The sequence below is a fragment of the Echinops telfairi genome, unplaced genomic scaffold (genome assembly GCF_000313985.2).
Source record: "Echinops telfairi isolate 266 unplaced genomic scaffold, ASM31398v2 ScPeMD7_7475;HRSCAF=8513, whole genome shotgun sequence".
Taxonomy (NCBI): domain Eukaryota; kingdom Metazoa; phylum Chordata; class Mammalia; order Afrosoricida; family Tenrecidae; genus Echinops; species Echinops telfairi.
In genome coordinates this window covers 4,609,006-4,623,227 of record NW_022111379.1, presented here as the reverse complement: position 1 = coordinate 4,623,227, position 14,222 = coordinate 4,609,006, and the positions used below count along the sequence as shown (strand labels likewise).

Sequence of the window (14,222 nt, the reverse complement as noted above, 5' to 3'; positions counted from 1 at the left end):
TCATTTTCAAAGCATTCTCTTTCCACTTGAGCCCCTGATATCAGCTCCCCTTTCTCCCCCCTCTCGCCCCCCTGCCCACCCTCCTTCACAATCCCTTGATAAGTTATAGATTATTATTTTCTTTTGTTTTTCTCTAAATCATTTTATTGGGGCCTCATACAGTTCTTATCACAATCTATACATCCATCCACTCTGTCAAGCACATTTGTACAGTTTTTTGCCATCATCATTTTCAAAACATTTTCTTTCTATAGAAAATGCTATAGCACCCCACTGGCTCATCTCTTCCTTGTGACCTTTCTGTGAAGGGATGTCCCATTGGGTCTCCACTCCACTCTCCCTCTCATTCACAATATAATTTTTTGATTGAGATGATTTTCATGTTATATCATCCTCCATCGCCCCTCACCCACTTTTCCGTTGTTCGTCCCCCTGACAGGCAGTTATAGGTTGATCCTTGTGATCGATTTCCCCTTTTCCCCCCACCCTCGTCTAATCCTCCTGGTATTTCTACTCTCCTTGTTGGTCTTGGGGGGTTATCTAGTCTGGATTTCCTGTGTTTCGGGCTCTAGCTGTAGCAGTGTGCGTGCTCTGGTCTAATCTGATTTGTAAAGTAGAACTGAGGTCAGGATAGTGTGGGGGTAGGAAGCACCAAAGAACTAGAGGAAAGTTGTATGTTTCATCGGTGCTATACTGCTCCCTGATTGGCTCATTTCTTCTCTGTGATTCCTATGTGAGGGTATGTCCAATTGCCTACACATGGGCATTGCGTCACCACTCCATGCCCCACCACCACCACCCCATTCACATTGGTTATGATTTTGTTCTGGGTCTTAGATGCCTGACACCTCATCCCATCGACACCTCATGATCACACAGGCTGGTGTGCTTCTGCTATGTGGGCTTTGTTACTTCTCAGCTAGATGGCCATTTGTTTTTCTTCAAGCCTTTAAGACTCCAGACACTCTGTAGCAACGATGAAAGATACAACTTTCCTCTAGTTCCTAAATGCTTCCCCCCACCCCCCACTATCATGATCGAATTCTGCCTTGCAAGTCTGGCTAGACCAGAGCATGTACACTAGTACAGATAGGAACTGGAAACACAGGGAATCCAGGGCAGATGATCCCTTCAGGACCAGCGGTGTGAGTGGCGATACTAGGAGGGTAGAGGGAGGGTGGGTTGGAAAGGGGGGAACCGATTACAAGGATCTACATGTGACCTCCTCCCTGGGGGATGAACAACGGAAAAGTGGGTGAAGGGAGACGTTGGACAAGGCAAGATATGACAAAATAATAATTTATAAATTATCAAGGGTTCATGAGGGAGGGAGGGGGAAGCGGGGAGGGAGAGGGTAAAATGAGGACCTGATGCCAGGGGCTTAAGTGGAGAGGAATGATGAGGGCAATAAATGTACAAATGTGTGTTACACAATTGATGTAAGTATGGATTGTGATAAGAGTTGCATGAGCCCCTGATAAAACGATTTTTAAAAAAAGGACTCCAGACGCTGTATCTTTGGATAGCCAGGCACCTTCAGCTTTCTTCGCCACATTTACATATGCACCCATTTCATCTTCAGCGATCGTGTCAGGAAGGTGAGCATCACAGAATGCCGGATTGTTAGAACAAAGTGTTCTTGTGTTGAGGAAGTACTGGAGTGGAGGCCCAATGTCCGTCTGCCACCTTACCTTTTCATTTTTCCTTGAAAGCATGAAGGCCTCAACCTTTCACTCTCTGCTCAATACAGCTAAACTTTCTTTCTCATCAAGGTTAATTCCACAAAAGGCTCCCCACTGTTCTTTCCTATCTCTAGACTTGTCCCTGGTAAACTAGTGTTCCACACTGGCAAAATGATCTTTCTAAAGACTAGTCTTTCATCAGCTATTTAACAGAGGATAAAGATACCGGTTTTGAGAATCAAACCCCCTTAGATTTAAATCCGGACCACCCAACTGATTTCTTCATCTTGAAAATGATTCTTGAGAGTTCTGATTAGTACTTTAAACTATTGAAATCAAAGTTGATTGAAATGTAAACCCTTACCTAATTTAAAATTGTTTAAAAATATCTCACTGCCATCAAGTCAGTACTGGCTCATAGTGACCCTGTACGACAGGGCAGAACTGCCCGGGGGAATTTCTGAGACCTGTCTCCAAAAACCAAACATTAACATTAACTGCCATCAAGTCAAGGCTGACGGACAGCCACCCTGTGGGTTTCAGAGACTGAAACTGTCTTTCTCCCTCAGAGCTGCTGGTGGCTCACACTGCCAACCACGTGGATTGCCAGCCCATCGTGTAACCACTCCACCACCTGGGATCCTCGTAAAGATAGTCTTGAAAAGTCAGAATCAAGAAATCAAGCAACGTGTAGATTGATACACACTCCACTCAGGAACACTCAGTGATTCCAAGTCATAGTGACTACAGGACAGAGGACCGCTCCATGGGGCAGACAGCCCTATCTTCCTCCCTTCAGAGGAGCCTTTCAGTTACCAGTCAAATGCTTAACCCACTGCAGACAGGACTGCTCCCATACACCCTAAACCAGCAAAGAAAATTGACCCACTGCCACGGAGTCGGTTTCACCTTTTAGCAACTGTCCATACGGTTTCTAAGACTAAATCTCTATGGGAGCAGGCAGCCTCTCCTTTCTCCTTCAGCTGGTGGGTGTGAACGGCTGACCTTGTGGTTAGCAGTCCAGCGCTTATCCCACAGTGTCACCCGGACTCATTGGTACACACCAAACCCAAACGCACCTCTATGGAGTCTGTTCTGGCTCACAGCAACACTATGGAGCAGGGTAAAACTGCCCCGTGTAGGTTTCCAGGACCGTAACTCTTTGAAGGAATAGAAAGCCTTGTCTTCTCCACAGAGCAGCTGAGAGTTTCAGATAGCTGACCTTGAGGTTTAGCAGCCTGGTACATGACCACCATCAACCTGATCACACCATCACCACACTAGGCCTTTAAGAATGGGTAGGCATCATCATTCCCTCCAGATAAAATTCAAACTTCTTAAGATGATACACAAGACCTTCATGTCCTGGCTTGTTCCACTACCTCAGTTCTCACCCACAGCCCAGCTGCATTTCCACTTCATCTCGGCTGACCCTGAATCCTCACAGGACTCCATCTAAGTGCCTTCCTCCTGAGGAAGGCGGTGCCCTCAACCTGCCCCTTTGTGAAGTTCCCTGCTACTCAATTTTTAGTGTCTACCCCACAAATTCTTCCAGCCCCCAACCGGAAGAGACAGCCCTACTCTATTCTCCGTGCCTGAGCGCTCTGCCATCAGACTCTCAAGAGAGACCAGTCTGCTACACTGCCTGTCTCTCATACAAGGTGGGCGCTCAAAGGCTGGGTTCCACCCTTGACATCTGAGTTCAACTTCCGCACACAGCAGGATCCGATAAATGTTTATTCACCGTGTACAACGCACGTGGCTATACCAAATCAAAGATAAAGATGACCTACTGCATAGGTTTCCTACTGTTGCCTTTGTGTTCAAAGATCCCCCTCCCCATTTCCAGAAATGGATTCTTACCACTGTGAATATTTGAATGACTGCTCAGTCACTGCATTTCAAGAACCCAATAGTGACCTATAATTCCCCCATGAAACATTAACAGACTCTGTCAGTACAAATTTTATATTGAGTCAATTTCCCTCATTCTTAAAGAAATCACTGTTAAAACAGATCACTACCAAAATGTTGTACAGCCAATGAAGTAGTACTGACCACACAAATCATATTTGAACTTCATACCAATAAACAGATAAAAAGCTGGCACTGGACACTGATGGCTGCAGCCCTAAGGACTGTGCTTTGCCCTGTGCACTACCTCGGCCTCAACGAGGAAGTGCTGCCAACATTTCAAACCCATCAGCAAAAGATGAGGCAGTCTACTCCCATAAGGGTTTGTAGTCTCAGGAAGGATCGCCGTGTCCTGTAAGGTTGCTATGAGCTGAAATCAACCTGCCGGCAACGGTTTGGTTTTGGTTTTATGCTTTACTCACCAGCTTCACGTAATCTGTTCCCTTCGGCTTTTGTCCGGTTGGTTCTTTCACTTCCAGCAAGATCAACCAAGGATAATTGGCTAATAATGATTTGTTCTTTTTCCTGAAAGATCATAAAGCCAACAGCATGAGTTAGAACTTTAAACAGATGCGAAACATGTTAGGAACCTTAAGAATACAATATTTGCATAATACAAAGTGCAAAGAGGCAAAGGGTAAATGTTCTGAGGAGACGTGCTAACAGTGAGATAAACATACTCATTTCATTAACACGTGTGCACTCCGTGGTCTTCTACATTAGACTATAAGCTCCCTGACAGCAAGAACTCTTACCTGCTTTCTTTCTCTCCAGCACCCAACAAAGTGCCTAGCACTTAGCAGGAACTCGGCAAATATTTGCTAAGTAAACAGTGGATCAAGAACAGAGATGTCCTAAAATTTTAAAAATTTTCTATAACCATAAGTTTAAACTCTTTACATCAATCTAATAATTTTAATTTTAATGATTTTTATGATGAGAAATTAAAGTTGGGGGCTGTAACTTATATTTTAATACTGTTGTGATTTGAAGGAAATCAAGTGTGTCTGGAGGCGTCTTAAGAAACCGTGTCCTAGCTAATTTGTACGGATGCTTCCGATAAGGCTGTGCCAGACTAACCCGTGGGATGCATCTATCTCCTCCTCTAATCCTCACAGCCTCGGGGGTAGGACACCTCACTGGGAAACTCACAGACATCAAAGTCCCAGCAATCTTCACTCCAATGACTGCATGTAACTGCCGTGCTCTGCCACCTCCCCTGCCATGTATGAGCCTTCACCAGGTCACAATTTCATGACATAATGTGGATGGAATTACACTTTAGTAGCTTAAAGTAATTACATTATTTCCATCTGGCTTCAAATGCTATAAGCTTTATTGTCTAAGGCCCAGCAGCCCACAGTGACCAATAGATGTGGGACGCTGGCCTAGTAGTAAAAAGGACAAGCAGTGCAGACCCAGCTGGCTCGTGGATTGTCTACCCTTGCGAGTTAACTGGTGACTGTTTAAAACCCTTGACTTGAGTTTCTCTTGCAAAATGAGTCTTCAGATGTAAAACAGTGAATCACACATGCTTATTTTATCTCCCTCATTAGAGCTTTAGGAAGCTTTGTAAACCTTTTTCATCGAAAAATGCCAGGTACTGAGACTTAGTAGCCAGTGCTCTGAAACGAAGCTCTCTTATAGAACAGAACCAAAACAGCCATCACTTACACATACATCGTTCTAGCAGTGTTTCCCAGAGTGGTCAACACCGCCCCCTGGGGGCCCTGGATTAGGGGCATGAATAGTACAAAAGTCCTTAATTGCCCGGGAACCCCGCCCCCCCCTCCCCCCTCCACACACACACAGGCATTTTTTTCTGAAGGGGCAGTATAAGGACACACAGGTTAGGGGCCTGTGCTCTAGTGCAGGGCTCGGCAAACTGTGGTCATAAGCCATGTGCGCTCTTTAGGCACATGTGTCTCCTAAGTAAAATTGAAAAGTTGAAAGGATATTGTATTATTCAGATGATGTCATTGGTTTGTAAAAATCTATTTATGGCTCTCAACTAATTTTTTACTGGTTGTGAGGCAAAGGATTGGCTTTTCCATCTCAAAAGTTTGCTGCACCCTGTCCGAGAGCAGTCTTTACTTCAATGAAACCGCCACTACCAGACGCCGAGTTCTGAGGCGAGCACAGACACACTACCTGTAGGACATTGTCTCCGTCTGCATCCAAGGGAGCCTGGACTAGCTTAATGTTGAACACACTGTGGGAACGGCTGGACTCGCGGTTCAGGTGGGTGTTAGCAATACGCCGCTTCTTCTGGCCTGCAATGACAGAGCAATCAGTGCTCACACCTGAACTCAGGCACTGTAGTATACACACTCCCTATTACTTAGAAAAGGACTGCTGTCAAAATGGTTGTAGCCTTTCCCAGAATGACATTTATCATTTCACATTTTTGAAATTCTGCTTCCCACCTCTCCAGAACACTTCGAAAGCCTCCTCAGTAGATTTCACTTCAACTTCTGTACATCCTGCAACATACATGTTGTGGTTCTTATCTTCGCGAAGCAATTTCGATTGCGGAGGTCTGTGTGAAGGAAAAAAAAATAAGTTAGTGTTTTACTTTACGAGATACCAGGACCTTTGATTAGATATGGACTCAAGTCCCAGGTGGCGTGGCATCCATTCTTACCATGGAAGTAAGTTTAAGAGAGCCCCCAGGAGAAACATTAAACTTAACAAGATTATAAGGATGCTGTCAAAGAGACGTTACATAAGAAAATAACAGACTGGTTGTTTAAAAAGTTTGCTAACTCACAAAGCATGTTAAACAACACCTACTAAACAACTACACATTGAAGTAGTAGTATAGCAACATCACATGCACAGATTAACCAAGGAAATCTAGCATTTTTGTAACTCTAACAGATTGGCAGATAGAGCTGGGTTTGACCATCCTCAGCCACAGTTTTAAAAAAAAGCATTTGGAAGAGTTTGGTTTGTACGAGGAGTGGCAACCTGATAAAGAACTAGTCAAGCTTTGGTCGGCGTGAAGGATGAGGGTGGAAAAGGCCTGTCTGGTGAATGGTTAAGGTGGGACATTCGCCAGCCACCATCAAAGGCACAGGCAGATTTTTCAGGAAGCAAGGAAGGGTGTTGAGGAAGCAGCCAGCCCACTGCCAATTAAAAACCAATTTTAGGCAGACATACCGCAGGTGCCAACCACTAGTGTAAGTACACCCTCCTCCCTATGGAAAGAGCCAATACCATCACATACATAAACTCTGTGTTCCTCAGGGGCGTGCTGCAACTGTTCCACCTACCAAAGGAATAATGTATAAATTACTATTTCTATAGCAGCCACCTCACAGCAACACGCTCACTGCACAGCAGGGACAGGGCTGCAGATTTGTCCGTTCATTCAGGGAGTGGCCAGAAGGGTTACCAGGCACAAGACACACCGCGCCCATCTTCCTTTGCATATAACTGAGCCAGGAAAGCCCCCTTCATGGAGAACAAACGAGCACGTGGCACATGCACAGAAATGAACCCAGTTGGTAGCCATGGATGACATCACAAAATGCAGAAAAGTGAGAACACACAACCGCAGGGTCAACACAACTGATATTTTGAAACAAGAGAGGGAAAGTAATCAGTCCTGACACAGAGCCATTGCTCTCCAGGGTCGTCGCTCTGTGTCCAAGCCCAAGAACGTACTGATACCGCCTCTTCCAGGGTACACAAGAGGCACTTGGACAAGTGCTTTTCTAAGGTTTCCATTGGGGGAAGGAGTCGGTAGAGAAACAACACAAAAGTGTTTTCACACACTCTCGTAATTTTACATTTGGTTTACCTAACAATGTTGTGATTTTTTTTTGGCAATCAATACAGATGGAAATTCAAGGACTCAGGATAATTGCACTCAAATGTGATTCAGGGAGAACCCAAAAATACTTCTAGCAAGTGTGGCTTCAGCCAGAGCCTATAAATGATCTAACGTATATAAAAGTGAATATGCCAACATCCGTTCTGGATCTAATGCTTTTCTAAAACCAGATGTTTCTCGAATGACACTTCGTTAGGCACACAAGGTGAAATATAAGACACAGGTTAGTCATCAGTCAACTTATGTCCTAGAAAGCCTACTGAAGGCAGGATCTAAGTTAAATCTTTTACTTTAGAACAGAACCTTAACTCAGGAAGGAACAACAACAGAAATTCATGGCCACCAAGCTGATTCTGACACTTAGCAACCTATAGGATAGGGTAGGGCTGATCCAATGAGTTTCCAAGACTGTAACTACATAAGTCGAAAGCCCATCTTTCTCCCATGGAGTGGCTAGGTGTTTTGAACTGCTGACCTGGCAGTTAGCAGCCCAATGCATAACCACTATCCCAGTAGGGCTCCCTAACTCAGGAAAGGAGTCCCTATGCTAGATGTGAGCTCCAGGGTCGGCTCTGGCACAAATGCAAATGTTCTGTTTGGGCTGCCCGGTTGTATGTCTTCCGTCTCAGCATGAGGAAGAGGGATGACCATGCAGACGTCACTGCATCTCACAGAGGGTCTCCATCTGCGTGAGGCCCACGGACGTCAGTTTTAGGCTCCAGTATGGGAGAGGAGACTGCCAAGAAGCAAACGGTTTAAGAGGCTACAAAACTCCAAACCCTGGTGTCAGGCCCTTCAAAGGCAGATGAGAACACATTCATAAGGGCACTTTGAGATTTAATTCAGATGCCTCTCAAACCATAGCCCAGAGCCAAGAATTTTCAAAAGTTATCCCCAAGGAGAATCTCAGGGCACTTTTTGTCATCGATGCCTTTAACGCATTGGTTCCCTAGTCCAGAGTTAATAATTAATGATACGTTGAGTACCTGCCACATGAAAAATGACAGCATTTCATTCTGACACAATATAAGCATTACCCCTTTTCTAGAGGAAGAAGCAAAGTCAGTCACTGAAGTGAAATGACGGCTCCAAGGTTAAGCGCCTCAAAAGGGCTCTCTTCACAACTTACTTTGGCTTGATGGGATCAAATGGCATCTCTTCCAACAGATCATATATGTAATTATTATATATTTCAATATAAGAGACAAATACACCATAAACACTATCTTCATCAACTTCTTCCGCTTTGCAAAATTCTTGTACAGTTATCATATCTGCAAACTCCAGGTCTACTTGTCGTCTAGGGGGGAAAAGAGAGTCAAGAGTCTGGTATTCTACATTATGAGTCAATATCAAAAGTGCATAACCTCTCCCACCTCTCGCAACATGAACCACAACTTTGGTCTGAGACCAGAAGAACTAGATCGTGCCCAGCTACCCTTACCAGGCACTCTGACCAACATCAGCATAGAATACTAATTTGCTATAAACTTTCACCCAAAGCACACACAATAAAATATCCAAAACAGGGCGAATGATCTGAAGAAGATATTTTATAACATAAATGCTTTGTCATTACAAATGCACAAAGAAATTTTATTCATAGTCACAACCCCCAAAAGCATCCTACACGCTTCCAGACACACAGCAGTCTTTCACCTCCTCTGCCCACCCAGAGTGGCACTACCCCATCTCTACAAGTGATTCGATGGGGTGGGTGGTATTCAAAACCAAGAAGAAAAGCTGAGCAAACACAGAAGAACATTCTCAGCTGTCAGATCAACTTCTCTACGTCCTGCTCCCCATTTCCTGTGCCCAAGCAAACCGTCTACAAAACCCTGCGCCCGCTATGTGGGCCTACGCACTTACTTGCTGGTTGGGGTCTTTAGATTGGGCAAGGCTTCTCTTTTCTGACGCTCTAGCAAGGCGTCAACCTCACACTGTATGTCCATGCTATTCCTATCATTAGATTTAAAAACCTGAAATGGGCAAAAATCAGACCAAGTCTTTAAAACGTAAACAGTAAGAAGCACACTAACAGTTAAACACAGTCCGAGTTTACAGAGGGTCCACTTTAATCACTGTGTCCCTCAGCTTCTTTTCCCTGTGCCCCACGTGGAAACAGTCACAACGCAAGTACTCACATATCGCTTGGCTTGAAACATCCCTATGCTGTTAAAGATCATGTCCAAACAACGAGGAAGCAGCCCTCCTTCCCCAGGGGAACCAGTCATCGTATGAGTCTTTCCACTTCCCGTAACACCGTATGTGAACAGAAGACCTACGAGGCAGCAAGTCGTCTCGTCAAAGTTCTCGGTTTGTAGTACGGAACACTGAACAGGGACCAGCTCAAAAACCCAGCTTTAACGCCACCCTAGAAAACCTCCCCACTTCGTGCCAACGGCATCCATCAAAAAGTTTTATCAGAAAGGGGAAAGAATGAAACCCAACAAAAGTTTAAGAATCGTACCATTTTTGCCATGAAGAAGGTCATCCACCAAGGGGTTCGCCACAACATCAAAGAGCTCCTTCTGGTTTGTGTGGGTGCCGAATACTTGTTTGAATGAATACTGCGTCTGGGTAGGAGAAAGTAAACACACACACACACACACACACACACACACACACGCAAGGTCACTATTTCTCAGCGAGAAACACACTGGTTTCAACGTACTGAGAAAACTCTTTAGGTGCACTTAAGAGCTGGGCACACTGAAAAAAATCATGAATACCTTGAAACTAGGAACCTTTGTTTTCTTAGTAATTCAGAAAAGTTGCAAGACACCCGCATTGTGCCATTTTTAAATTGTTAAGTATTTTCAGTGGCAACGATAGATAATGTAGAAATTTTACCACTAATGCTTCATAAATCAAGGCTGACTTTGTTTTAATTAAGAGACATAGACAGTCAAGAGTATTATAATTTGTGAAAATCTTCAAGCATTATTTCACAGACAATTTTATGGTTTTTTAAAAGGTATCATTTAAATGGCATAACAGCATAAAACCACGTGTTCTGATGTATTGCATTTGAAAACCAGAAATAAATGGAGATGCAATCTTATCTCTGAATTTTTATACAAAATAAAGTTTAACAAAATTGTGAGCACTCAGAAAGCAAGACTACTTCAACGATCATGTAAACTATAAACATACTACCAAAAACATTACTGAACTCCAATTGGGAAAATTAGATCGAGGTACAACTTTATATATTTTTAATTAAAATGTCTAATTTCCAAGGAAACGTAGGCTCTTCTATTTCTATTTGTTATTCTTGCTTTGTTTTGTTTTGCTGGATTGTTGAAAAATGGAGTTATCTTGCAGAGGTCATGAATTTCTTGCAGTTTTTGCTTCACGAATTTCAATGCTGTTTTTTAGCACAGCAACATAAAACCATGTTTTACAACTTTGTCAAATGTTGCCCTTTCCCCTACTTAACACTCTCTATCTTAAAAGGCAACCTGCCCTGATGTTAGTATCACCATCATTTCACTCTGACAAACAACCTCTGCGCTCTATACATTATTAGGTCCAAGCCAACACCTACTTCAGCTAGGTAAACTCTCACCTCCTTAGCGAAAGTTTTGACTCTGATCCTCTAAGACAGCTTTACAGGTCACGAAAGAGCAAAGAATCTTGGAATTAACAGGATGTACACTGAATGGTGCCAGGAGCTTGAACAACTGACCTGAGTCCTTGTGAACAAACCCCTCCTGGGAATGGGCCCAGGCCACTGAGACAGTGGTGTTACAGCCACCGCCAGTCCCATGATGCTTACATTATACAACACAGCCCTATACTCTTGTAAGGAAAAATTCTTAACTTCCTCCAAGCCCTTGCCACTAGACTTCAAATTCAAACCAAGAAGATTTAGTAGGTCAGTTTTGAACTGCTGCACATCCTCAAAGGCTTTGCTCCTTCCCGACCATCATTAATTTATTTTTGAGGAACTTACCATATTTATTGCTTGACAAATAGGGCAGATAAGATGACATAGCTTTTTGGAGATTACGTTAGAACAGGAAAGAGATAATAAACAAGGAAACAAATAAGTATAAAATGTAGCAAGTGCTATGAAGGAAATACACTGGGTGCAGACTGAGAGAGTGGAGCCACTTCTGATAGGGCGGACAGGACAGGTCTCTCTGAGGTGACTATTAAGTATGAGGTGCTACCCATGCTTAAGATGGGTGAAAGAGAAGACCAGAGCTGTTAGTGCCAGTACAACGCTGGGGCAGGATGCTGGCTCATCCACGGAACTCAAAAGCCTGGCTGAGTACAAGGAGGGTACAGAGCCCGGGGGATTACGGCGCCCTCTTGCTCCAGGTCCTTATTCCTTGGAAAAGTTTAAACAGGGACAAGATGAGATTTGACCTATGTTTTCAAAGATCACCCTGCTATTCTATGGTAATGGACTAGAGAAATGATCTGGAGTGGAAGCGGGCAGTCCAGCTAGGCATCAGCAAAGTCTTGTCAGTACCACTCCTGGTACGGAGAGCAAACCAGTGCTGACTGGTTTTTGTGATTAATCTAGACGAGACGGACAGAAACCTGAGTGTGTAGAACTTGTGCAGCTCTGTGGCATTGCTGCAACACCCATGCTTTCTATCTCACAAGACAGAACAGAAAGAGGCTCAGTTGTCCAGCTAGCTTGGGAAGTTCTGTGCAGCAGAAGCTTTATTACGGATCATCAAGCAGCTGTTGCACCCCTTCCACACAGAATGCTGGAGAAGCACTGGTGCCAGTGGTTAATAAGGGAGCTCAGACCAGGGCAGGGGCAGTAATGTTTAGACAGTTTCAAGATATATGAGGGGGCTTCAAACAGTTTGTGGAAAATGGAACTGACAGATAATGGAATTGTTCCACTAACTGTTTGACGCCCCCTCAAACTTGGGAAAAGAATTGCTAAGACCTGCTGATGAACTGGATATAAAAGGCAAGAGAAAGGTTGGAGCGAGGTATCTGGTTTGCACAACTGGTCAGTTCTAAGAAGTGATTTAGGTGGGGAAAAGAGTTCCCTTCTGGACATTTGAAATTTAAGATACCTATGTGACATTGGATGAGAGAAAGATGAGGCTTTCTACTCCTGTAGAGCGTTACAGTCTCAGAAACTCACAAGAGCAGTTCTATCCTGTCCTAGAGGGTCTCCAAGAGTAGGCATCCACTAGATAGCAGTGTGTTTGTTTAAGTGACATCAGGAGCCCAAGTGGCATAGTGGTTATACCATAAGGCCAGTTTTGAAAGCCACCAACTGCCCCTTGAGAGAAAGAAGAGACTTTCTACCCCCATAAGGGGTTAGTCTCGGAAAGGCACAGGGACCTACCTATAGGGTCGGCTGAATGGCTGCGAGTTTGGTTTGGTTTGAGTGATGTGACATCATGTAGTGATGGCTAGGAAGTGGTTGGATACTGAAGTGTAGAGATGGAGAAAAGCAGTAGGCTAGAAATAAGACCATTTCAGATTTTTTACCAGGAAAAAGTGTAAGAGAGAGCCCAGGGTGGAGGTCACCGAGGCATTTAGAGGCTGGAAGAGGAACCTGCAAAGGGCGGCCAGTGAGAGGACAACAGGCCGAGCTGACGGAGGAGACAGGAGAGCATTTCAGGAAGGCGCGCTGCTGAGGGCTCCATCACCAGCATAAAGCAGACATCACCGTCAGCAGAGAGGCCGCTGGGAGCCTTTGAAGGAGTGATCTCATGGTCGTGGGGACCAAGGAGTGAAGGGAAGTTAGAAAACAGAGACGATACCCCACTGCCATGGAGTTCATTCCAATTCATACGTCTGGATCGAACTCCTCCATCTGTATTCCTCTTTCGTACAAAGAGCGTGACTCGTTGGCCGTCTGTCCCCACAACAAGCCTGTACGCTCCCTAAAGACTAGCACTGGGCCTTGCTCATGTTGAACAGTCTCCCTCTCTGTCCTCTAGCTACCAGCGTAGAGCAACACATTTGTTAGACAGAATTGAACTCATTTTGCTCAATTTACTAAAACTAAACATGCTTCAGAGGCGGTTGATGTGTGATTAAATGCTACTTTCATCTTCACGCATGAAAATTACATCTACACCACTGACCTGGCAAAATCATAAATCATCCCATACTGAGCAGCCCCGAAAAAGCAATTCACACCCACAAGAAATCAGCCCCTAAAAGTGATCCGCTAACTCTATCCAGGATACCAAAGATGTGTCTACTCATCCCAGGAAGCAAAAGCACTTGAGATTCCGTGGTATTGTGAAGTAGGTCTTTCAAGAACACGAACTGTGTTCCATTCAAAACGAGAAGTGGTTCGAGCAACCGCATTTCAAGTAGAAATTACTTGGCTCCAACAGGAAGCAGTACCTCCTTATAGTCTCCATTCCGGTTGAGTCTAAAGCCCTCAGGAGTATGAAGTTGAACAGTCGTATTACTGATCACCTCGATGCAACTCTCTTGGTCAGGAAAGCTCAGCGGGCGCACCCGACAGTATACCTGGGAGAGACGGAAAGGTGCTTAACAGAAGGAAGACTTTTTGCCGTATGACTTTTTTTTTTCAGTTAAGCTGCCCAGTCATTCACTTATTTATTCTCCCACTTTAGAAGCTATGGAAACCCCAAACCATGACTTCAGAGAATCAAAGGCAAATAGATATTGTAGGCGAGGGAAAATTTTAAATTCATATGAAAATAATATAAAATTTGGTAACAAAAACACCAAATTGCACAGCTTCTGTTCAGTATTATAGTGTGTACAAATAATAAAATGATATTACTGATAATATAAAAGTCAAGCTAAAAACCAATAGCCTA

At 44.1% G+C, this 14,222-nt stretch overlaps 1 protein-coding gene across 1 annotated transcript in view; it reads right to left on the bottom strand.

Moving 5' to 3' along the window:
* The window catches only part of KIF23 (kinesin family member 23), a 28,820-nt gene extending 15,027 nt beyond the window's left edge, over positions 1 to 13,793 (bottom strand). The window contains exons 1-7 of the mRNA XM_045285852.1: positions 13,777 to 13,793; positions 9,905 to 10,010; positions 9,304 to 9,413; positions 8,564 to 8,734; positions 6,023 to 6,135; positions 5,748 to 5,869; positions 4,019 to 4,121 (exon numbers count right to left, since the gene is read on the bottom strand). Coding sequence (XP_045141787.1) covers positions 4,019 to 4,121; positions 5,748 to 5,869; positions 6,023 to 6,135; positions 8,564 to 8,734; positions 9,304 to 9,413; positions 9,905 to 10,010; positions 13,777 to 13,793 — 742 coding nt within the window. The remainder of the gene's footprint in view (positions 1 to 4,018; positions 4,122 to 5,747; positions 5,870 to 6,022; positions 6,136 to 8,563; positions 8,735 to 9,303; positions 9,414 to 9,904; positions 10,011 to 13,776) is intronic.
* Positions 13,794 to 14,222: the final 429 nt, after the last annotated feature.